The sequence below is a fragment of the Sebastes umbrosus genome, chromosome 23 (assembly GCF_015220745.1).
Source record: "Sebastes umbrosus isolate fSebUmb1 chromosome 23, fSebUmb1.pri, whole genome shotgun sequence".
NCBI classification, from domain to species: domain Eukaryota; kingdom Metazoa; phylum Chordata; class Actinopteri; order Perciformes; family Sebastidae; genus Sebastes; species Sebastes umbrosus.
Genome location: NC_051291.1, coordinates 7,772,572 through 7,798,354, shown reverse-complemented (window position 1 = coordinate 7,798,354; position 25,783 = coordinate 7,772,572). Strand labels below are relative to the sequence as shown.

The 25,783-nt window shown below is 43.4% G+C and overlaps 1 protein-coding gene across 30 annotated transcripts in view; it reads left to right on the top strand.

Annotated features, from left to right (window-relative positions):
* Positions 1 to 25,783, top strand: part of celf2 (cugbp, Elav-like family member 2) — a 227,166-nt gene that overhangs the window by 123,479 nt on the left and 77,904 nt on the right. For all 30 annotated transcript variants that reach the window (XM_037760415.1, XM_037760414.1, XM_037760388.1 and 27 more), the window contains one exon: positions 10,786 to 10,982. In XM_037760415.1, coding sequence (XP_037616343.1) covers positions 10,786 to 10,982 — 197 coding nt within the window. The remainder of the gene's footprint in view (positions 1 to 10,785; positions 10,983 to 25,783) is intronic.

Sequence of the window (25,783 nt, the reverse complement as noted above, 5' to 3'; positions counted from 1 at the left end):
CACTGAGCCTGACCCTTAGAGAACGGGCGCACCTCTAATTTTGGCAACACGTGCGTGTTTTGTAGTTTTTATTGGCGTCGCGCATGAAAGCAGCCGCCAAACGCTAACAGAGGTGATATCCAGGCTTTTGTAACCTTTGTGCTGCAAATGGCGTGGAGGTTTACTCACAATGGGACGCAATTGTGCCGAAGCCAGTTCAACAAAATGTACTCGTGTTGTTAAATCAGTGGTGTTTTGTCGCTGGCAACCGGCCGTCTTTCTCTCTCTTTGTCTCCCTCCGCTGCCCTTAATACGCCATTTTCTGTCTCTACCCTGTGGTTTTCTGCTCAGTCGTCCCCTTTGGAGGTGTCACAACCGATGTGCGTGAACACACCGGGGGGGGGGGATTTATTGTTCAAGCATGGCACAGCGGCGAAGGTGTAATATGTTGTACAGGTACACAATTTGGGGATTTACTGTAAAACACACACAGCACAAAGGATGCTCTGGTGACTCTTTTTGACCGGCGTCCCAAATCCGGGTCGTCTGAACTGAACCGGTACCAATCTGATATGATCCCCTCCGCCGCCCCATCCACCCCCATCCGCTCTTTCTTCTGTTAGTTGGATCGGCATTGTTGGCCCGTTTTGTGGAGAAGCATTAGTCAAATGGGCCATCATCCCTGTCGGCGAGTCAGATGATGACTTTTGGCAGAACGCAGCCGCCGCTAGATGCCAGACAATCAGAGCCGTTGCCATTTCATCACACGGTCGCACACGGAACGCGCGGGGCACGCACGCCGACTCACACCGCACACAAGCTGTTTCTCATTAAGCCCGCAAACATGAGAGATTGAGCGAGAGGTGATGACGGTGGAAGGCTTTTTCAGTCAAAAGAGAAGAAGAAGAGAGAGGGGGATAAAACAACAAAGAGTCAAGGGTGAGAGTGTGTGCAGCGCTGTCATCCAAAGAGACGCCCGCCTACCCAACACCCAGTACCCTCAGCTACCCTCACCCAATGCCCCGCCGACACTGCTGTTCCCATAGCAACAAGACTCGGAGAGGAGGCGGGGGGGGTGAAGAAGAGAGGAAGTGTGCTAAAGATTAGGGAGGAATTTTGCTGCTGCTGCTGCCTGGATTTGACCAATCTGGTGTTGAGGCTTTAAGATGCTCTAATTCCTTCCCTCTATCACGTGCGCACACACACTCCAGGTCAGGCAGACGCGGAGCTAGAAAGCATAATTTTCGGGGAGATAATTCGAGGAACTGCACTGTCGAAGTAGGAGGAAGAAGAAGAAGTGGGACAAACTAAAGCAGGTTTTTCCCAAAATGCATTTTTTCAGCCCCCCTAAAATAGAAAAAAGCCACGAGCCACATATTCCATGTGGGAATATTTTCATCTTCAGCATTATGTAATCACCTCCATCTGTCCGTGCTTGAAAACCAGATGTGCATGAAATTTGCTTTGCTCATTCACAGCCCCAAGAGGAAGAGCACTATCGATTCTAGTGACCTCGTGACCTTTCCCACAGCGCCACCATTAAGACACTTTCGATTTTCCAATGAGAAAAATCTCCTTATCGCCTAGTTGTAAAAAAAACCCACTATATTTGTTGACCACATTTTTATGCTCCCAGCAGACACAATCCTATTGATTTTTGCTGACCGGATCAAATTTGTACATTTATTCGTTTATCGAATGTTTGGGGAAAACATTTCATATTGTCCAGGTTCAGTTAACCCTGAATTTTGAAGAGTGAACGCATTGACCAGAGTCATGTGACGCTTCTTCTCAAGGCTCTGGGGAGAATATGAAGTGCTGTGTGCTACGGGAGGAGGTGTCACGGTTACAAACACATAGTTCAAGTTTCCTGTTGCCTCTCGAATAACACACATAAGCAGAAACCGCGGAGTAAGATTTGCTCGGCTTTGTAAAGGACCTCATTCATCAGAAACATGCTGTTTATGAACAGTGAAATCTTTTTAAATGGAGTCAAGAAAAAGCTTCAGCTTGAATGGAGATATTCTAATACCGATTTTCAATACAAGTCCTTCTTTTGAGCTCTCAGCTGTGATACATTTACTGTTATTCATAGACTCGTGTTTTTTTTGTTTTTAGAGTTTCTCACTGTATTCAAGAGAAGCAGATCTGTTTAAAATGATTCTCAGCTGGATTTTTATTCTGAATGCTGTTGTTGTGTTTCCTGCTGCAGCTCAACAATATTCACGACAAGGTCCGTTTGTGATATTCTTACAGTGAAAGCCCTATCCCTCGGAAAAAACACTTAAAATAACTACCCAAAATGAATCAGGTCTAGCTCTTCAACCATAAGGCTTAAATACATATATCTGGTCTCTTTTGAAAGGTAAGAAGTTAAGGAATATGAATAAATTGTAAGTAAACTAAACTATATTACCATGGAGATTACAATGGAGAAGGAATTATAACATTTTATCCTCGCCTATAGTATAAAATCTTGATTTTAAAGCAATATCACCACTATAACAAAGAACCAATAGACAGTGATGCAACTGAATGTATTCTACAACTCTTTACTACAACTGGTGATGAAAATACACTAAAATACAACATTTGTGATACAATTTTAGTTTAGTTTTAGTTCAAAACGCTATTTATTTCCATATAGCCATGTTGTGATTTGTGATTAATCGCGATTAAATATTGTAATCGAATGACAGCTCTATTTTTTATATTATAAAAACAAATATTAAACATCGTCGTTTTGTTTATAATAAAAATCAAAAGTCAGAAAATTAAATCTATTCATAGACATGAGAGCGGAGCTTCATTCTTGACCTTGTGAGCACATATTTATGATAAGATATTCTAAACTTACTGTGTTTTTTTCCGGAGCTTTTTCAACCGTATCCGTACTGAGATAAGGTCAAATATGACAGTTTATTTAAGTCCTTTTTTTTTTTGACTTCACAGACAACAGGTCAGCATAAAAACTCACAATAGATTAAGATAAAGAACAATATCAATGTTTAGGATAATAGAATGAAGGAATGGCAGTTTTTTATTCATATAATTATAAAGAGCATTTGTGCATTTTCATCCCAGGAGATGCTTTTTCCTGCTAAGCAAGGTTTTACGTTGTCATTTATGTTCAATTTAATCCAAGTATCCATTTATTCGCCACGCCGGTGCACGGACCAGCGCCTGCAGCATCTAACAAGGCAGCTTTAACTCCTCCAGTCATTTATACTTCCAGGAAAATATGAGAAACAAGCAAAATGAGAGACCCCATTCCACTTGTATCCGTGTGTGTCATGCATCAGTGTGTTTTCTACTATATAATGTGTGTGTGTGTGTGTCTCCTCTCATTAGCGTGTGCCGGCGTGCGGTAGCTCGTTAGCACAGAGCTAGCTGAGCGTCGGGGCACCGGTGCAGCTTCATTAGCTACTGTGACATTTATCTGATCGTTTCCCTGCGTCGCATGCACCGCCACGTCTCCATGGCAACCACACACACACACACACATTAAGGCAATCACACACAGTTCTTTCAGCTGGTCACAGTTATTCATAGACGCCGTCCTCCCTCCCCTACAGCACAGAAACATTGATAATGAATATGTGAAACGTGCTGTATTCAGCGGCGGTGGCTGCCGTCCCAGCGCTGTACCCACGGTGGGAGGAATAGCGCTTATTGTAAAGTTCAAGTGAATCACAGGCAATATCACACTCCCTCGTTTGGCTCGAGCAGGGCCCCCGGGAGCCAGTTTTTACCTCGCTGTAAGTCACTTACAGGAGAGGCGTTCCAAATAAATCAGTCGATACAGTACGCCACTCATTTAGTTTGAGTCACTAATCCGCCTCGCACCGCCGATGACAAAATCAGTTACAGAGTGGGATTCACGCCTCTCACGGCGTGTTGTGGTGAAGTTGCTAATCTTGTTTACAGTTTTGATACAGCGGCGGAAAATATTCAGGACTGTGAAATGAATTGTGTGTGTGTGTGTTTCTCTGCTTGTGGCTGTCGTGCACAGAGGTGTAAGTTAGTAGAGGTGTGTATTAGCTTCTTCTTTACCATGTTGAGGACAAGAGCTCCTTAAAATGTCACACAATATTTTGTTATAACATTAGATACTCATGACTAAATAAGCAAAAATCAAAGTTAAAGATGCAACAAGGAGTTTTAACTGGTTATGAAACAGTCTCAATTTAACATTGATGCCTCTATATGACCTATATGAGTAAACAAGACCATCAGGGAGAAGATTGGCTATTTCTATATAGTTATTCTTAATGCTTGTCATCGGGTCCCAGTGAAATCAGACAAAATGATTTACGGCACATAGGTTCAGCAGAAACTCCTTCAGCTCAGACTCCAGTAGGGCCGCAGACAGACCCAAATCGGATTTGACGTTATTCGACAGTTGGAGCATAGTATTAGTAGCTTTAGAGTTCATTCAGGGCGGGCGGTAGGGGTGGTGTATGGGTCAAACTAACACACGTCTTTCAACCACGTGTCCCGTGTGAAACTAAAAGTAACGTTGACTTATTTTGTCGCGTCAATCTTTAGTCTCGTTAGTCGTTATCGTCAGTCTAGCGAGTCACTTTGAGTCGTTATCGTCAGTTTCGTGAGTCACTTTGAGTCGTTATCGTCAGTCTCGTGAGTCACATGAGTCGCAAGCCGGTGAAGTTAACGTCAACCACGACCGTTTCCTAACACTAAGTGGTTGTGTTGCCTAAATCTAACTTACTGAAGTTTATTTTGGAAGGACACTATGAATGTCCCGAGCGTATATTGACACTGTGTCCACAGGGATCGCCAAAATCAACACAAAATGAAAGCTCCTTGTAGCAGCTTTAAACTAAAAACTTGTTCAGGTATTATGTAAACATTAAAAAATAAAAAGCTAATCAGGACTGTGTGGGTGTGGTTGGATCTGATTTATCTAACAGTAATCACTCAACCCACCAACTGACATTAAATTCTGATTCAAATGTCGCTAAATCCTGATGCCCACTTAAAACCAGTGAGAAGAAGCACATGAAAATTAAAAATAAATAATATGAAATAACTCAAACTGTTCTACCTTTGACAGCATCGCATCACTCATAGTATGAAGCTAATTGAGAAAACACGGGTCTTTAATTGACTCATTAATGTGGTTTAATAGCTTTTTTAAAGCTCTGAGATCACAAGTTGTGATGAACAGTAATGCTTTGAAAAAAATGTTTTCATTCCTTAATATGACGCTGCAAAAACACAAAATCATTCATACCTTTTTGAGAATTTTTGAGATTTGGTAACAAGTTTCTTCTCAGCAAACGGTGGTCTCACACCTTAAACCACTGAATTCCAAATATCAGCCTGAAGAGGTAAAACTATCGAGTATTTCATAAGAAAAAAATTTAAAAAATTATACAAAAGTCTGAAAAAAAGCTGGATTTTTTTCTCAATTATTTTATTTTTTATTTTTATTGTATATGTCAGACACAACTTAGAAAACAGGAACAGAAAACAGATTAAAAAAAAAAAATGTTTAGTTGGAATTTCAGTTTTTTAAGTCATAAATATAGACAACGTTTTGAAAAACGCTAATAACATATGATCATAAAGTCATGATGCATTTCCTCCAAATGTGAAAATATTGAATACTCGGCCTTCGATGTGCGTCCAGATCTTAAAAAACATTTTTGGTCTCTTTGTGTGAAAGTTGTGTAAGAATCTGTCAAGGTGTGTTTGTGTGTGAGGAGATGTGATTGTCGGTGTGTGTGTGTGTTAACATGTCGGCACATGTGCGTATGTCAAGGTGTGTGTGTGTGTGTGTAGCTGACCTTGGCTGCCCCGCTCCCTCGGGAGTTTGGGGGGGGGGGGGAACTGATGTTTTTCACTCTGCTTGTCAACAAGATTAGTTCCCCTGTGGGACCGTTACACACCCTGCAAACACGCTGCCAATGAGAAGAAGTGTGTGACAACTCGGCCCATCCATGAAACCATGAAGTGTGTGTGTGTGAGTGTTTTGTGGCGTGTGTGTGTGTGTGTGCGCTGCGATTGCGGGGTTAAGGGAGTCAGATAGGATGTGTGTTTTAGAGCAGAAACAGAAGGGAGAAACAGCAGGGGGATCAACGCAGCCAGCCTCAACTGTATCCCCCCCGTCTGTGTATGCATGTGTGATGAGTGTGTATGCACGTGTGTAAGTGTGTATGCATGTGTGATAAGTGTGTATGCACGTGTGCCTGTTTTTTTCTGAGAGAGCCCACGCTGAGCTCTGAGCTGTGCTTACTCCTGGACCTGGCTCATCTGCATCCGTCTCCCTCTCTCTCTTATTCCAGCTCTTACCTGCCACGCTCGTCCTCTCTGTCTCGTCCTCTCCGTTTCGTCCTCTCCGTCTCGTCCCCTCCGTCTCGTCCCCTCTGTCTTTTCTGTAGCACATTCCTGTCTGGCTGCCTGTTGGACTCCAGCTGTGAACAAGACTAACAGAGGGGATGGCAGCCCGTTAATGTATTCCAGGTAGCTCAGCGCTGCCACTGTTTCCTCTGGCTCATATTCCCTCTACCTGGAATATGTAGTTTGATTCTTAATGTTGGTCCATCGCAGCGCCGCAGCCCAGGACAGTGACCTTTTGGATGCACTTAAAGCTGCACTAATCCATCTTTTATACGAACAAATGGTGATATGGAAGGTGTTGCTCGTAGTGACAAACTGTTCAGTTCTCCTCAGATCTACGGTGCTTTTTTAGCGTCTTTCACCTCATTGTTTTGGTTTTACGTGGTTTTGGTTAAGTCTCATCTCTCTCATCCGCCTCATTTCCAGGCAGCTCAATGATGTACGATATCCAGGTAGAAATTGGTAGGCGTTCGTCTTTTTACCCGCCAACTGTATGACCACTAATCAAACAATCACATGACTTTTGTTCACAATTTCTGGGCCTTTTGAGTTTCGCCTTCGTGAGCGCTCATCGGACCAGTTGGAAAATTGAAATAGTATGTCATCTTTTTATTGATTTGATTAAGGAACCGGACCTTCAGGTGTGAACCAGCCCTTAGTAGTACGGCTGCGCGATATTGGGAAAAAACACATTGCAATACTTTTTTATTCACCCTAAATTTTGTAGGCTACATTTTAAAGTTAAATGCATCAATCTGGTGCACTTTGAGAGCAAAATTAAGAGGCTATAGATAAAAATGTTGTGCTTTTGTCCATAATCTAGTCATAAAATCCATTGCATAGATATGAATGGTGATGACACAGCAAAAAAGTCACACCCACAAAGCATTGTAAACGAGACGGGGTCCGTGTTTCAAGACGGGCCGGTTGTGTTGCCGAGCATTAAGTCCACGACCCCGGGAAGCGGTCAAGGTCCGGGCGAGGGGTGGTGTAAAGGTCACCGTCAGAGCCGTGAGTTAATTTGCTGACACTGCACATCGCAACGTTGATGCTGAAACAATATATCGCGCGGCCCTTCTTAGCAGCCTATATCAGTCTAAATGAGTTTGTTTCCACAGCTGAACTTCTGAGTATTTGTAGAATTCAGACACTTTTGCACTGTAAGAAAAAAACTGTCTCTCAATACAAAGACAAACAAAAGACACACATGGTCCAAATCTGATCACTGACATATTGTATGTAGGTTATATATGGGGTTTTTACATGTCGGTTAGTGTACGGGGTTAAACAAACAAGACACATGATGTAAACAAGACAGCGTGTGAAGGCATATTTTTGACTTTGGACCAAGACTTCCTATGTGTTTCCCCCCCATGCCTCCAGTCTTCATGCTGAGCTAAGCTAACAGACATGAGATAAATATTGATCTTTTCGTCTCACTGTCTGAGAGAAAACCAATCGGGCATGTTTGCCGAACTGTCGATGAATTTCTATAACAGAGGCGAGGGCTGAGGAGCTGGTGGATGTAATATGGAGATGATGAATGAATAAATAAAGTAGCATCGTAAGGTTTTATGGTCAATATCACGCAGCTGTAGTTTGAATGAACGAGCCGGCTGTCTAATGGGAGAGTGTGAGGTGAGGGAATAACAGCCCTCAGCAGCTGCTTCAAAGACCTGTACTATCACTTTCTGTTTTTTTAGCAGTGTAACTGAGCGCACACACACATTCACACACACATATATAGAGGTGCTGGGTGTAGATCGGCCCTCAGTCACGGCCCTGTGCTGCAGGGAGACTGGAGTGATGGAAGCAATAGTTAAGCCATTAAGGCAAACAATTGGCTCAAATTGAGAGGGAGAGCGAGAAAAGAAGAGGAAGAAGAGGGGAAGAGGGAGGGAGATGGAGAGGCTATGGCAGGAGTGGATCCACTCAACGACTTAATCCGAGCCCCAGGACACTCTCCTGCTGAGTTCCACACACACAAACATCCACACACACACACACACACGCTAAAGCTCTGTCTGCTCGCAATAACACCTTGTCAGTCTTGGCCACGGGGGCGATGGAAGAGGCGCTCATTCCTTTGTAGCGAGCGACTTCCCATCCACCTTCGGGAGAAGACGGAGCGCGCAATCTGCACAAGACCGCTCGTACGCCTTATGGCCGCAAAGTGTGAGCCGATTCATTGTCTTGAACGGCGGGCGTGGAGCACAGGGCGGACAGTGTGCTGGACGAGGGCGGCGCTCCTCTGACACTGCCTATTGTATGGACTCGCTCAATCCCCACAGGCCTTCACATAAACAGCCAACAATGAGGGATTGTCTCCAGCTATTCCTTCACACACACACAGCTGATGTGTGTGTGTCAGAGGGCGAAGAGATGCTGCAGTGTGAACCCGGCGACCGCCGTCGCTCGTCCAATACATGTGCCTAAACGTCAACCCGGCGATAGGGACAGTTACTCCTCGCCATTCCCTCCCTTTCCCCCTCGGGGCTCCCTCGGCGCCGGGGCCCCCTTGCGATTTATCGGACAGCTTAGCGAGGAGCGGTCGTTGCCCTCGAGGACTGTTAGCGCTGGTTTGGCTCGTTGACTCCTTCTCCGGTTCTGGCGTTTTTATTTGACATGTCCTTTAAGTCCTTTAAAGAATTGGGCGTTTCTGCCGAGCGCCTTGGCTCTTTCTGCAAAAGATGGATGGCTCGCGTTCAAAGGTCTGGATGTTTTTTTTTTTCCTCCCTCCCAGGCTCTCTCTCCATATCTCTCTCCTTCCTTCCCTCTTTCTCTCTCTCTCTCTCTCTCTCTTTATAGCGTGGTATTAGTGTTGTCAGCTAACCAAGCTCAGGATTTGGCTTTGTTTTGTTTTTGCCTCTTAAGATAATGCTCTTTCGCTCTCCTGCCGAGAATAACAAAAGAGAAAGTGGAGCAATAAAACAGCGCCGCCATTGACTTTGGTTTCATTGGATTGGTTTTCAGCCATCTCACACAGACCACAGACCTTGATGGAAGTGATGTGTGTGTTTGTGGCCATTATGATTGTCCTTAAAAAACACAGTTTGCCTCGTGCGTGCTCGCATGCTCATCTCCGTAGGGGCCCTCGCCATTGAAAGCATTTCCTCGCCTTTCAGTCGTCTGAACTGGACAGATGCGTGTGTTTTGTGAAGATAAGTGTTGCGGTGACGAGAGTGAAAGCGCTTCACCTCCGTTTTTTTTCATATGCAATCCAGATGTGGAAGTATAACCAGAGCGATTGGCGTGTAAGCATCTGTATCAGAGAGCCCCGAGGTTTACTGTACTGGTGCTGCAGCCTAAATCCCTCACACACAACCTCAACACTCACACGCCGCACGCTGCTTATCCCAGCGCTCATTCATGCATGCAAACGTTCACACATGCGGCAGCGAAGTCTCTGGCTCTTCGCCACAGCTCCTATCTCATGTCAACAACAGTGGGAAAACTCTAGATATACGTTGTATGTTGTTGAAATGCCAGGAATAAAAGGTATGTTCAGTGTGGATTTACCGGCGTCCTGAAGAGATCCGTCGCCGCATCTTTACTATCGAAAAACCCACTTTTAGGGTCAGAGTGGTGTGTCAGTTTCCCGATGTGTCGCCAGCGTCAGTATATATACAGAAATTGCCAGCTTCAGGGATATCAGGCTGTAAAGCCGGTAGTGAAAGCCGCCTCACTCAGCTGTAAGGAGAGAATTTTTTATTACTCTCACTGAGGTTCAGTGTCTCTGTGATGGCCTGAAGGCTGTTTTAGAGGACAGTGTGTTGAAAATGAAGTTCTGGGGCACATTTAACAATTTTCTATTAGATATAAAGGTCCTGTTTTAAAGAGGAACTATTATGCTCATTTTCAGGTGCATACTTGTATTTTGGGTTTCTACTAGAACATGTTACTTTAATGTTAAAAAAATGCTTTATTTTTCTCATACCGGCTGTGCCGCAGCAACTCTTTTCACGCTTGGTACCAATGGATTCTTAGGTTTTTCTAGTTTCAAGTTTTCACAGCACTGCAATGCTATATTTTATTTTACTTTCTGCTTCTTTGCTTTGATTTTTTACCAAATTAATTAAACTCAAACTTTAAAGAAAGTCAAAAAGATGTAGGAGTGTGTTGTGTGTGGAAATTCAACAACACTAAATCAATAGATTGTTAACACAAGAGAAGAAATGACTGTAAACAATCATGAGTTTGGTTTCAAGAATTCTTGTTTATAGCCAGTAAAGAACTTCGGTCAAGCTTCAGGTCATGTTTATCTGTGTGTGATGAGTAACAGTTCCCAGTTAAGTCCAAAGCTTTCTAAGAAGATGAAGGAAAATTCCCGAAAAAGGCTAAATACAAAAGGAAACTGATGAAATTGAATACTCGGACCAAGAGTCTAAATCTAAATCTGATGTATTTCTAATTTCTTAACGTCCTGTCTTGTCTCTCCAACAGTAACGGCACGGCCGGGAAGATGAACGGGGCGCTGGAGCATTCGGACCAGCCGGACCCGGACGCCATCAAGATGTTCGTGGGCCAGATCCCGCGCTCCTGGTCAGAGAAGGAGCTGAAGGAGCTGTTTGAGCCGTACGGAGCCGTCTACCAGATCAACATACTGCGAGACCGCAGCCAGAACCCTCCACAGAGCAAAGGTACCAACCAGATACACAGAAAACACATCCTGCATGTACACTTCTACATACACACAGAGAGAGAGAGACAGAAGCAGTCAGCGTCGGGAGTGGGCCGTCCCACCTAGTTAATGGCAGAACAAATGATATATGTGCAAAATTACACAAGCAAACACACATTTCGTGCACCATTTGAAGACAAAGACTCGCCCCGCCAGACTTACACAGTCAATTGTGCGAAGCTGCATGATTTGCAGCTATTTTCTTCCATTCCTTTTCTTTTTCCCCTTTGATGAATTCGTCAAGTGTGAGAGCAAACAATAGAGACAGCAGCAACCAACGGGCAGACAATAGCGCTGCCATATTAACAGGCATCAACCGGAGTGGGGGCTGATGACACCCCTGATGAGACATGGAGAGTGGGAGGAAAGTAAAGAGAAAGAGAGAGAGAGGAGGAGAAAGAGAAAGAGAGGGAGACGCAGCGCTTCCATCCAACTGGAAAGCAAATTTCAAGAGAAGTTTCTTAGTGTCACAGGGAACCAAATATGAGTCAGTGGGGATGAAGCGAATGAAGCAAGTAAACACGCATCTGCCAGAAAAATGGAATTGAATTAAGGATTTTATGGGTATGATTGACTGATTTGTGTATTGATTGACTTTGACAGTGTTTATTATTTAGAAAACCTGAGAATAGTTAGTAACAGATAGGAAGATAGGAATACTACCACCACTTGGCATTTGATACCGACGCACTGAGGCACCCTTTAGTGTCTGTATGAGAAGCACCGGGCTTTCAACTAACTCCAATGTAAACCCATTCTCGTCATTTTTCAGCCCGGTCGCACGAAAAAGCGAATAAGAAAAGGACTACGTAGGAAAGCCGTTCTTGGTTTTGGCGTGTCATTTGTTCGCTTATATAGTCTGTACTGACCGCAATGTAAATATGCTACGCTCAGAGCTAGTGACGTAGAATAAAAAGTAAGTTATGTTGTAATGGTAGTGATGTATTTTTCGTACTTATGTTACGTTGTTTCCGTATGTATTTTACTTAGTTTACGTACTTATTTTAAGTCCAACAATTACGTTTTTCCTAAACCTAACTAAGTGGTTTTGTTGCCTAAACCTAACTGCGGACGTTACCGTAGTTTTGTTGCGTGTCGTAAAAATGAAACACGAAATGTGTTCTCATGAGACGCAGATTGTCCTTGTTCATGCACCTTCCCGTGAACGCTTTATAAGTATTTATTACACAGTTTTGTTGAATATTCGATTCTGATTGGTCAATCCCGGCATTAATACGGTCTGTTATTTCTTTATAACAGGCCGTCGCTATGTATAACAGACTGTTGCTATGTATAACAGACCGTTGCTATGGGCGCAGTTGTGATGTCGGACTCTGGCAGACCGTTTTTGTCTCAAATTATTGATTTCTTCAGTAAGTAGCGGGATAATGTACAGCTAGCGAGTCATTGTTGTGAAATAAACCCCTTCAGGGCGATGAGTGTCGTCGGTTTATTTCACAACAATGACCGGCTCGCTGTACATTATCCTTTATAATGCATTATAGACATAGTTGTCACAGAAAGTGTTCACATTCAGAGACAGTCGGAGAGGCAGACGAGGTGACACAAATTCTAAATGATGACATGATTTTGAGTTTTGAAGTTGAGTTGAATTTCAGTGGCTAAAAGCTGTGGTGTCTTTCACCTTCCTGCACCGACACACTGAGTCTGAGTCTGTTTTTACTTTCTCTCTCTCTCTCTTTCTCTGGCTGAGTCATGCTGTATGAGCTTATGAAAGCGCTCTGCCAAGACCCAAATCAGCTCATTTTTGCACACCAACACACTTGTCATGCGCTTTGTGCTTGTGTGTTCTTAGCCTTGAGATGACTCCTCTTCCCACCAGTCTCTTCTGCCTCCTCTTCCTCTCTCTGCAGTCGTCTGAGGAGGAATATAAAAAAAAAAAAGAGGCCTAAAGTTCCTCCTCCTGTCCTACAGCTCCCTCAAATCTCTTCTCCATCTTCACTACCCTTGAAATGAGTTGTTTTTCTGGCTGATGAGTCAAGAGTATCACTCACCGCCACTTCTACGGGGGATAAAAAACGCCGGCACCTACCATTCCTTTTATCTTCCCTCCTCTGAATGACAATCTCGCTCTATATTCCCTCATTTTTTGCCGCGCTGCCTGCAAGGTGGAGTGTTTAAAGAGGAAATGTAGCATATGATTGGGCTCTTACTGGCCTTGTTATTCGCAGGCTTTGAGCACTGTTGTTGTTTTCTCATAGTTAAGTAAGCCGCCTGGCCTCATCTGCACCCGCTCAACTCCAGAGAGCTGCGACGGCCCCCTCGCCGGTTTCACTGTTACGCCGGAGACGGCGGTAATTTCACCGGTGTCAGGGAAACTGTGGCCCCTGTCCTCCCTCGGTGTGTTTATTTTAAATTAGCGACGGTGTTGTTTGAAAAAGGATCTCGGCCATTTGGGGCAAATGAGCCCGCTCTGCTGCCCCGGTGGCGACCCTGAGGCACTTTCTCCCCTTTTTTTTTTCCGTGAAACAGCACTTTGGACTTAAATGAGTTTGTTAGTCCCGCTGAGACGCTGAAAAAAAAGTTCCACGGCCACCGCTACAAGCCTTTACTTACAACTTCTATCTTTCCTGCTTTGGGTTTTGTTTGGATCCTCATTAGCGGACACTTCAGCGAGTCCAAAAAGAGAGCGTCAACAACAAAAAGACCAAAACAGCACATAATGGTAAACATTCATTGACGGCGGGAATTACGCAAGAACGAGATAACTTCTGAATGAAGATAACTTCAGCTTATACATTTATGGAGGATATAAGAGCCTGAAACACATTTAGGGAGCCTTGCTAAATTCTGATTAGTTGGTATAGATTTTCTTTACATGATTTGTAAGTAATATCTACTCGTTTTTGTTCTCTAACTAAATGCTGACCATTAACCCTTGAAGACAACAAACAACAAAGGCTTGTGTCCTGTGCGTTATGTTTCACTTTCACTTTACAATCAGCTGATCGTTCTTAGTAGTTTTTTAGCCCAACCATGTGTTTTTTTCCTAAACCTAACTATAGAGGTTTTATTGCCTAAACCTAAGCAAGTGTTTTTGTTTAATTCACAACATTAAGCACGTGTTTACTGCGACCAAAAAAGTGACGTCTGACAAAGCGTCAGTGTGTGACAAGTTGGGATAAGAACGTGTTGCAAGAGATCCACGTCTGCTTGAATCCTTTTTTCCCACACCTGTTAATCACATTTGATCGCCCGGTTTCGCACGCAGCGCCGCTCCACTGGTGCACCACGCTGTTTTAGCCCGACGTGCTTTGCCGGGGCGTTTTTAAAGCGGTTGCGCCTGTAGCAACACGTCTCGGTGTGATCCTGGCCTTAAGGCGGTCACAGCCCACAGGCACCTGAAGCTTTAAAGTAGTCAAGTCCAAGTCAAGTCCTTGTTTTTTTGCGTTGAGCCTGACTCTAATCCAAGTCTACAGCTCTGCTACATGTGTGTGTGATTTTAGGCCCAATCACATCTCTACATCAGTCCCACAGCTCTATATTTCCTTTTCATTTGATTGGACCAGCATGTCCGGTTTGTCCTAAAATATTGTTTTAAAATGGCAATCAGACTTGTGCAGACATTGGACTCGGACAGCTATGAATAAATTAATGATTAATTACCGGACGACGGAGATAAAACCCAGGACTTAATGCTCGCTCAGAGCTCTGGCTGGAGCACGTCAAAACCGCAAAGTGGATATCTGTGGATCAGCGTAATCCTCCTGTTTTATTATTGTCATCATCTGCCGTCACATGACGGTCATGAGTGCCGTTTGAGAGGCTTCTTCAGCCTGACAGGAGTGAAATTCCTCGAGCTGAGTCTGTTTGGCATGAAGGAATAGCCTCATTTGTAAAACATCAGCTTCCAAAAATCCCATATTGCAAATAATTTAAATGATCTCAGGTTAGAGAGAAGCCAAAACTTCGGTCCCTTTAATAAGTTTCCACATTTGTTGTTTTTGGCCCTGAAGCATTAAATCTGTGTCGCTGTTGTGCGTGATGCAGAATCCATTTTGCAGTTTGACCCAGGTGTGTGTGTGTGTGTCTGTGTGTGTGTGTGTGTGTGTTTTTACTCAGACTAGGACGGTCTGGGGAATATCGTGGCTCTACTGTTGGTTTAATGTGTTTGGAGTTAATAACCAGATGAGTGGATGAGCGCGAGGAGGAGGGGAGCGAGTGAGAAATGGAGCAATTTGGCATTTTGTGCTGAAAGAGAGATAGAGATGGAGGGAGAGATAAAGAGAGAACGAGACAAAGAGAGCCAGAGGGGTAAACAGAAAATGGTCCTTTTGCTAAAACACAACCTTAAGCGCCATGACGGGTTTGTTGCAGTATCTGTGTGTGTGTGTGCGTGTGTGTGTGTGTTTTGGCAGGGGACACGCGATGTCATTTATCTTAATGATACAGCCGGCCCACATGAGCTGCTGAGACACACACACACACACACACACTTAAAGTCACACATGCACAGAATAAGTTTAATGTCTTCATTAAGAGGCTATATCCTACAGAAGAGTCTCTGAGCACAACAACACGGCCTGGATATCAGTCAAAATATAACAAATAACAACATAAATCAGAAGAGAAATGAACAGCGAATAGAAAAGACTCATTAACATTATGGTGAAACATATATAGAGGGGCTTTTAAACAGGCCAAGACATGAAATTACTGTCTGATAAAGAGATGCTGTCTGTCCACCCTGCAAATAACACAAAGGAAAAATGAGGGCTAACCGTTATTCGTTTTTCTATCGCAACGTGATTCAAAAGAGTGCAGTTTTTATTATAACTTACATATTTAACTGCGTTTTAAACTGCAGCAAATAAAAGTTTAAGCAGGCAACTGTTGTCATAATGACCACTGTGGTCGGCTGTAGTTAACCCTTTAAAGACGGACGTCCCGTGGCCGGCTGCGGGAGATCGTTGTTTAAATTGATCTAAAATAAAAACCATAATAGCTAAAGCATTTATTCTTTTTGCAGCAGAAAGCTAAAGCTTCTGTCTTTCGTATCATCTGGTTGCACACTCGTGATGATGTCATTATGCAAAATCGCAATCTAGGCACCATTGATAGTGCCACCGCAAACCTGCGCCGGCGATTTCTTTGCGTCGACGATGTTTAGTAATCGAGTAAATCAAGTTACTCAAGGAATCGTTTCAGCTCTAGAACGGTTGAGGAGAAAGCTCTGGAAAAAAAAAATTGCTGCGTCCGAAATCAATGATGGAAGTAGCTAACGGGTGAGCCATCTTGTTTCTTTTTCTTCTCTGTTGAGAGATGCACATGGGCAGTGCTGATCGGTCAGGATTGGGTAGCGAGTGACACGTGTTGTTGTTATTCCTGTGTAGTGTAAATGAGCTGATAAATGATATGATAATGTGATATTGGATCGTAAATAGATTCTTGTATTCGCCGATACCGGATCCAGCATTTTAGGCTGTATGAGAGGCATTTGTGATACTAGTATCGGTATCAGAACAACTCTAGTTTGAACCCTGTGAGGACTTAAACAACAAGGATTATTTTATCAGATTCTTTTCAAGTAGAAACTAGATGAATTTGTGATTATTCTTAGCCAACGTATAATAATACCAATAATCTATGAAATAAATATCTGATCTGTGTCGCTGATTACTGCAGCACAACAGTGATTCAACCTACAGCCACGACATCATGGCTGAAAGGACTGAAGACAAAAGGGCCACCTGCAGAAAAATCAAACCTTCAAATGTGAGAACAGAGACAACACGCCGCCGCCCACGCAGCGTGATTGGCAGCTGATCTCTGGGGAAGAGCGGGCGCCACATCACAGCCACGAGTGTTTAGCACCAGAGATACAAAGAAATATTGGAGATCTCAACAATCAATGCTGCTTCATATGAACCAAAACAAAAAAGGGCAATCAATGCTCTGTACACCTGAAACACATTTTATTTCATACCATCATTTATAAATCTCCTCTAACCTGAAATGTCATCTTGATGGCTACAGAAAGAAAAAAAAAATCCAATGAAGGTTTTGAGGGGAAAAGCCTGGAGATAAACACGTGCAGGCAGATTACAGCATTTGATTTCCGATCACTGCTCAGATGAAAATCTCTGCTGTGATGCCGCGTCCAGGGACCCACACCCGTCCAACGGCAGACATCCGCTTTGAAACTGCATGCCAACTGTTTTCCTCTCACTCAGCTGTGGCAACGCTGAGCAAACGCTTCGCCGTCCAAGACAATTATCTGCTCTAATGGATTCAGTTGAGACGGGGCCGACCCGAGACGGAGCGCTGATTTATTTCATTCTTTCCTAAAGCAGAGCGGCCAATTATATCGCCTTAACTAGGCGTTAGCTCTTTTAGCCGGCTACCCGGGCCCAATTAGAGAGCAGCTGCAGGTGGATTTTAATGGGAGGCTGTGTGTGTGTGTGTGTGGATCCTTAGCTTCGTCGTATGTTTACACTTTTGCCTGCCTCAGCGACAGAGAGAGTTGCTCGGTTATGAGCGAAGTTGCAGAGCTGAATTGGGTTTTTTTCCCCCCTGTGCGAGCTCTTCGGGGTCAGCCAGAAAGCAGCTCTGATTTCCGGAAAGTGCTCATGTTGTCTTTGCAGCAGGGGAGGATTTGGAGGGACGGGAAGGGGGGGGTGTGTGGGTGACATCGGTGCTTTTCCACCAAAGTAACCAGTGGATTGTGTAGATTTGTGAAGTGCTGCGAGCTGGACCGGTTCCTGCGTTGACAGGATTAGAATATCAGCCAAATGCCCGTCAGAGATGCGGCATTGTTTGAAGCCATCCACTCATCCGCTCCCTATTTCTTCCATCTGACAATCTGTTCTTTATTGCGCTGTCAAATTCAAAATGTGTTCTCTGTCATTTTCACCCCTCCCCCCTATCCCCTGCTGTCACTCAGTGGCTCTTTGACACACATCAATTATACACATTAGGCTTCACGGAGAGTGAAGAGGGGGCAGCGAGAGAGGGTAAGAAAAAGAGAGAGGTGGAGCATGTATCCCATACCACCCAGAGGCCTGTTCCAGCAGTAATTGCGGTAGTTAATGTGGGTCAGCGGTTGCGGGGTCGGAAGGAGTGATGGAGGGGGGAGAGAGGGAGTCACTGCAGTCACCCTCGGGTGGGAGGGCTAAGGGTGAAGCGCTCCGATACACCACCCCACACACTCCTCTCTTTTTTCCTCCTTTTAATAAACCATACTAGCATTCAGCTGGGCTGCAGGGCATCACTCCTTTCACCCTCCACCTCCCTCAGTATGTGCTGATTCAACCCCAAATATTTGAGTACTGAGCGCAGAGCTGCAGTTCCCAACCTGGAGGTTTGGACCCGCGAGATAAAGCTTAGAAGTTGTGAGATGATTTAAAGGAAAGGAAAGCAGAGAAAAATATGTTTATTTTTTATTTTTTTCAGACAGTTTCTTCCCGAATAACCTGGATAATTTGACCTCCACAGATCTCTAAATATATTCAAATAAATCAACCTGGGAATAGGGATGTACCGATCCAATACTGATATCGGATATCAGGCCAATACTGACTCAAATAACCGGATCGGGTATCGGGACAATGGAGCCGATCTATTCAATTCAAATCTGTGTTTGCGTCTGATTACATGTGCGCGTACTACGCCATGCAAAGCAAATGTTTCAAGGGCTCGCAGTAGCACTGCAAAATGTAACACAACCAACTTAATCAAGCACCTCCAGAGGCGTCATGCTGAAGAATTTGATTAATTTTTTAAGGTTTTTTGCCAAGTTGCAGGTGCACAATTTATTATTTTAATAATAAATAACAGTTCGGTTAATCTATATCCATGTATTTATTTGTTAAATTTTGTTCTACAAAGTAGAAAAGCAATGTTTAAGTCAAGCCTGATGTTGCCTTACACATAAAAATGACAGTCACTTCTTCACAGTGAGGCATACAGCTTATTAATTAAACACTGGTATCGGATCGGTACTCGGTATCGGCTGATACCCAAAGCCCAGGTATCAGTCTTATCGGTGCATCCCTACCTGTCATAAAGGGCAGTAAGTACAGTATATATTGCTTCGTTTTAAGGGAACAAAAGGCCAAAATAACGACCTCTGAAAAATAGTCACACTTCATTTTACATTAAAGTCATTAGGTAAAAAGGGTAAAGAGACTGTATGACATTAACTTGCCAAACACAGATTTTTCCAGACTTAAATATGTAATAAAATCTAAATAATGTTACAAATCTACCCACAAACAACCAGAATACCCTCATGACTTTGATCTTACTAACAAATCCTTTTGAAATAAATGACTCGTATATGTCAAGACCCTGCGTGCTACAAAATGATGCTCCCATACAACTCATTTCAATAAACCAGATGCGGTCAAGGTTGTTTTCCAAAGCCTTTTCCCCCTCCAGCGTAACATCCTCTCGTCATTGAGTTTGATCCTGAGCTCACACCTTGTGGGGCTTTAGCTGATTTTTTACTGCTAATGTAAAACTCCCAACAACAAAAACCAAAACGGCTGAATAAAAAAAAAAAAAGCACAAGAATCCAATTAATAATTTGTCTGAAAGGGAAGAAAGTGTTTCTGGAACAGACGGGGACACTCTGCACTGAAACCCGGGCTAATGGAAGTCTTTTTAAAGTAGATTAGTTTGCTGCTTAAGCTAAGATGACCCATCCAACCTGTTCTCTGGCTGGGGAGACCTGGATGTTCCTTTTCTTAAATGGAAAAAAAAAAAATTACAAAAAGAGATATTAAATAATTAAATGCACCAAGAAGAAAAGTGCAGGTTGCCACCTCTGAGTCTGATTACCACCATCAGGAGAAACATGGAAATAAAAAGGCAATATCGACCCGAAACGCCGATACATGAGAGCGAACGCCGCCCTCCCCCTCCCCTCGGCTCCTCCGCTGTTGAAGCCGGGGGTCGACCTGTTGTTGGAGAGGGTAGATGTGTTGACAGAGGCGGGGCGCCAGGGGTCTTCACTCAGTCAAAGGCCCCCTTCAGCAGCCATGAAGCATTTATGAACAGGCATCTCCCTCCTCTGCTCTCTATTCCACTCACAACCCCTCTTCTTCTTCTTCTTGTCTCGCAAACACTCTGCCCTTCTTTCCCACGTCCTCTCCGACTGTCTCCCTGCTACACACACACACACACACACATCGGCGTCTAATAGATTTCCTCCCCCTTCACTCCGAGTGTGTATGTGTGTGTTTTTGAGTGTCCCTCCTCAACAGCACTAGCGGAGTGTATCTCCCCGCTCTGAGCCCTTCTCGGCCTTCAGGTAAATGTTTGTGCTGCGAGAAAAAAGAGACACACAAATTGACGGAAAGAGCTTACTCACGCTGTAGTCTGCAGCAGCACCGTGTCACCACTTGTTCAAGGTTGTCGTACAGGTGCGTCTCTCTGTAAATAAAAAAAAAAAAGGCACACATGCTGACTAAAATAATATGCGCGCTCTCATTGCTGCTGTGTGTGAGCGGCGAGTGTGCTGACTCTTAAACAGGTGGAGCTGGAGCACTGCAGGGAACGTGACTGTGGTGTGTGAATGTGTAAATGTATGTGTGTGTGTGTGTATGTGAGGTCCACTCTTCTGCTCTTTGATCCTCGTCTTGACAGCCCACCACCTGGGACGATCCGTCACACGCCGCATGGCTCCCGGGCCCCGGCTACACCGCGGGAATCACAACACACAGCGGCCTAACGCAGCACTAACAGCCAGCCTTCCCCTCCTTGCACATTATAACACTGTCAGAATCGCTAATGCTAACACCAAAAGCTAACCCCTCTCCTATGTACAGATATTCCAAAAAAAATGCCAACGGAATCATAATTCACGGCGCGTGCCTCGAGCAGCTAAGACTCATACGGCGCTATTGGAATTGCTAATCGCACACGAGGGGCCAAAAGCTTGAACACAGGTGCAATTGGAATTATAATAGAAATGATAGTGTACAATACTGAGGCAATGCTAAAAAGCTCCCTCACCTCACCTCACATGGAAATCATGACTCAGGCTAAGATACACACTTTTTACCTTTAAAGGGCCAGTCCATATTTTTTTTTCTTAAGTATATTAACATGTATGATTGAAGATTTGTAGTTGTAGATTGATTATAATTGGAAATATAGGTCTATTTTACCCTTTGTTGTGTTTATAAATGACATTACATTTGGGAGTTACACTGTAGAGGACCGTTTTGTGCTATTTGTGCCTTTAAAGCCCCAGTGAAATGGAAGTTAGAGCGTCCTTAGCTTCTGTACTGCGACGTGTTTCACAGTGAAGCAGAATATTTGAGCAATGTACAGTTACAGTTACATATTTGATTGGAGCTGTGCCTTTAAAAGCCCTTGCACACACAGCCATGGTTCACCTGTACAGGTGTTTTCACTTACTGGTCCTGATTAGAGCTCTCCTCAGGACTGTGTGGGTCGGTACACACTGTAGCCTGGTTGACATCGTCCTCACTCTCCTCTCAGTTTGGTTTCGGGCGGAACAGCGTGCACTTGTTTGGTTTTTATTATCTGTGTTCCGTTCAGCCGTACCTCTTGTTATAAAGGGGAAACCTGCTTAACTGGAGTTCAGGCAGCAGGTAGGAAGTGTTATCTTTGTTGTAGAGATGCTGTTGTAAACCTTTTTGGCAGAGACAGTTCAGTACCTGTACCCTTTGGATTCAGCCACAAAAAGCTGTGTGAAATATATGTTTATTATTTTTCATTGTGTTTTGTTTGGCAGCATGTGTTTTGGTCGGGTTTTGGAGCACCTAGTAGTTCATAAAGACCTCGTATAACTTCACATAGCGCCACCATAGATCAGCTCGGCTCAGTGTCAAGGCGAATACTGGAGCGGAAAATGTAGAAGGACTAATTTTTCGTAAGATATACAAATCTTATGAATATACGTTGACTTGTTTCATTCAATCATAATGCATCATTTAGATTATTTTAAGAGTTTTTAAAAAAGTGAAAGAGGTTGTAAAATTAGTAGAGTTGCATGTCATCCAACATGAACAGATAAAAGTACGTATTTCCTATTTTGAGGTTTTCAATTTTATTTGGTTTCTCCAATTTTTCCATATTGGTGTTACTACAAGTAAGCTGCAACGATTAATCAATTAGTTGTACTATTACAATTAAATTAATCGCCAACTATTTTGATAATCGGTTAATCGATTTGAGTAATTTTTGAAAGTGAAAAAGTCAAAATTCTCTGATTGCAGCTTCTTAAATGTGAATTTTGTAATAATAATAATATGACAGTAAACTGAATATCTTTGAGTTGTTGACAAAAGAAGACATTTGAGGACGTCATCTTGGGTTTTTAAAAACACTGATTGACATTTTCTGACATTTTTTTAGAACAAACAACTAATCGATTAATTGAGAAAATAATCAACAGATTAATCGATTATGAAAATAACCATTAGTTGCTGCCCTAACTACTACTAATGGAGAGCAGACCTGCCAGAGAACTACAGTGTGTGGAACTTTTAGTCTTGTGTGTGAAAGCCGTATCAGTGTGGTGACCTACATGGAGTAAATTGTATAAATCGTTACCCAGTGATCGTCTGCCAGTCGTGACTAATTCCCCCTCTTATCTCCATGCCTTTAACTAGTAGAGGCTGGTGTGAACCTCTCGGTGGTAAATGAATCCTGATCGTAGTGAAGTGGGGGGCTTAGGGTTTAGTGAAGTGACACCCGGAGCTCCGTTCACGCTGGGGGTCGTAGCAGAAACCCCTAAGCTGGGAGTTATCCCGGCTAATACACAGGCACTGCAGCATCTGAATCACAACACCAATCACGTCGCTGACGCTAGGCTAAGGGCCAACTATTCAACAGCCGTGGCACCCAGAGGACACGGCAGGAATTCAGATCCATTACGCTCCCAGCCCCATCAAAGGGACTCTGGGATTCGGATGCCAAATCTGCTCCAGATGCTCACTGTTGGATTTCACTAAGATGCACTGCAGGGCAAAGTGTCATCAGGGCCGATGTCGGCGATGTGGGCAACAGAAGCGCCACCGGTCCGCCTCATTCACACCGAGTTGATTTGTGCCATAAACACAACGGAGAGGACAACAGAGCAGATGTAAACAATGGTGCGTTCGACTCATTTCTGGACAAATAGATACACGGAGAAATGAACAGATGAGCAGAGCTGGAGGCAGAAGGGCCAAACATATGCACCTGTAGCAACCGGAGGGAGGATGTGGAAGATAAAACCTGCACAGACTGGTGGCTCACCTGTGGATGATGTTGTTAACCAAGTCAACAAGGGCTGATTGTGTTTGTTAAATGCAAGAAAATGCTCAAACGCTGAGCTGAGACGAAGCCTTTGGTTTCATGGATGATCTTGATTTGTCTGATTTAGCCTGATATTCTCCATTACATAGTTTTTCCACCAGTAGGCACTAACACGGTTATTTCAACTGGAGCATGTCATGATTAGTACATACAGTGCCTTAGTCACATACTTAACCCTCTGAACCCATAGCAGTTTCAGGGCGTTTTTCTGTTCCTGTCACATTTTGCTCACTGTGACCTTGTTTTTCACTGCAATAAATAAGTCCTGCACCTCTATGGAAACAGCACAAGCATGGCTAGAAGTGGAGAGAACTTAAAAATGTCCTGTGCAGTATAACACAGTTATTGATCTACCACATGTTCCCAAGTGCACCCAAGTGTTACTGTGTAAACAGCCTGCAGTTCAGTCGAGGTTTCACAGATTTTTTTGTCACGTGACTGTTGGTCTCAGTCGAGTCAATCATGGCTTCCCAGTTGCGCTGAAGAGCGCCAAATTTAATGTTTTTAAGGAATGCAGTTACTGCAAATGTTTTTTTTTTTGGCAAAATTTTAAATGGAGGAAGAATAAAGTGATTTTTATGAAATATCACTATATTTTAAAGGTGCACTATATGATATCCAGAGCATTAATATAGCAGAAAACAAGTATTTGCTATATAAAGATAAAATGGAGTAATGTCTACGTGAGCAGAAAATAAAGTCCCTCTCCCTCTGTGTGTGTTGTGATCAGAGCTTCTCTGTGCTTTGTTGACATAGCCGGGCCGTCCATGTGCTTTTTAGTGCATGTTCGTGCAGGTGACTGTGCCCCACTGGCTAGCTCACAGCTGCCGCCCTGTACTGCTCTCATACGGCGGTGAGCGCTGATAACGCCATCCTGACCGACGGCGCCGTCACGGAAGTATAGCACCCCTTCCCCCAGGTTAAGCTTTGTTAGCAACGTTAGCTGCGAGCCGCCAGCTCAGCCGTCGCCATGTTGAGAGCTGTGCAGAGGCAATAGAAATGCTCACAATCTCGCATTTAGCACCTTAGATTTCATTGTTTTTTTCTGACGGAAGCGTTCGTCACACATGATTTGTTCAAGGACTGTCGGAAATTTGAAAATCCGACGATAAATTCTGTTTTTGCAGTTTCTAGTTATATTAAATGGTGCATTTTGGGTGATTTTTTTTTAAAGAAAACATGGGGTCCACTAAATTGAAGGGATCTTTATCAAAAATGTTTGCTTACATGATGTGTTATGCTGAAATACAGCTAGAGGCTGACGTACTGGTAGAAGATTTTTGTATTTATCTCTCAAATATCACCATTGCTATTGGCCTAAAAAGTCCAGCATTAGTAATGCTCTATTAGTTAGTGTTAACACCGTTGGCCTCTGCAGAATGACAACTCGATGGAGAAACCTTTCAGTCTGAGATAGATGCTGTGCTTAAGGTCATACCATCACTTAAAACACAGGTTCCCATTGTTCCTGATGATGCATCACCAATCTCAGAGCTTCCTATTTGTTCCTCCAGATGACTAACTCACCAGTACATCCTCTATATTTTATAGTTGTCTCAAAGACTCTTTATCATCCTTCCTCCTCAGTCTTGTTTTTACATCTGCTGTTAGAAATAATGTCATGAGGACATAAATACAGACAAGACTTGTGACTTTTCCAGTGTTTCCAGCATTCTTTTCTACGAGGGAAATAGAAGCGTCACACCTCTGTGTCTGACCTAAATATCCTCTTGCTGCTTTTTTTCCTGACTGTGCAGGTTTGCTTGCTGACTGAGAATGACCCACAACAGCCTCACTCGGCAGGGATTACACACAGATTAAAGAAGAGGCAAAATCCCTCTCTCCCTCTTCCCCTTTCTTCTTTCTTCACTGTGTATGTGTGTGCACATGCAGTACTGTATGTGAGCGAGTGAGTCAGCAACATAGTGAGCTTTTGCTTAGTAATTTGCAGGTTTTCAGGCAAGGTTAAACTAGAAAAAAATAGCTTTTTCAGTACCCTAATAGTCCGACTGTACTATTCTGTAGGGGTGGGGGGGTGGAAACAATTCACCTATGTTTTTTTATGATTTTGAAATAGATTATTTTTAATGCCAGAATCTATATATTTCCTTCATTTGAGTCCATGCAGAGGTAGAAGAAAGTTGCCGCTTTTATTGTTGTAGTCTGAGTAACTTGACATCATATCCGTTCCGTATCCGTCAACCAAAACAAACCGCAGTGAGCCGAAACGAGAAAGTAGAAAACGTGTGACTACGTCCGGTTTTCAAAATAAGGTGTTAACAAAGGGAACTGTTAAATACCACTTATTTGTGAGGGAAATGTCTTTATTCTTTGATTTCTTTTGGTTGCTGGAATAAATTTAATAAATGATTCTTGATATATTTGACTTCAGGACATCTCTGACTACATACATGCTGAAAATCCAACATTTTTACTGTATTAATTTAGATATTTTCCAAAGTAAAA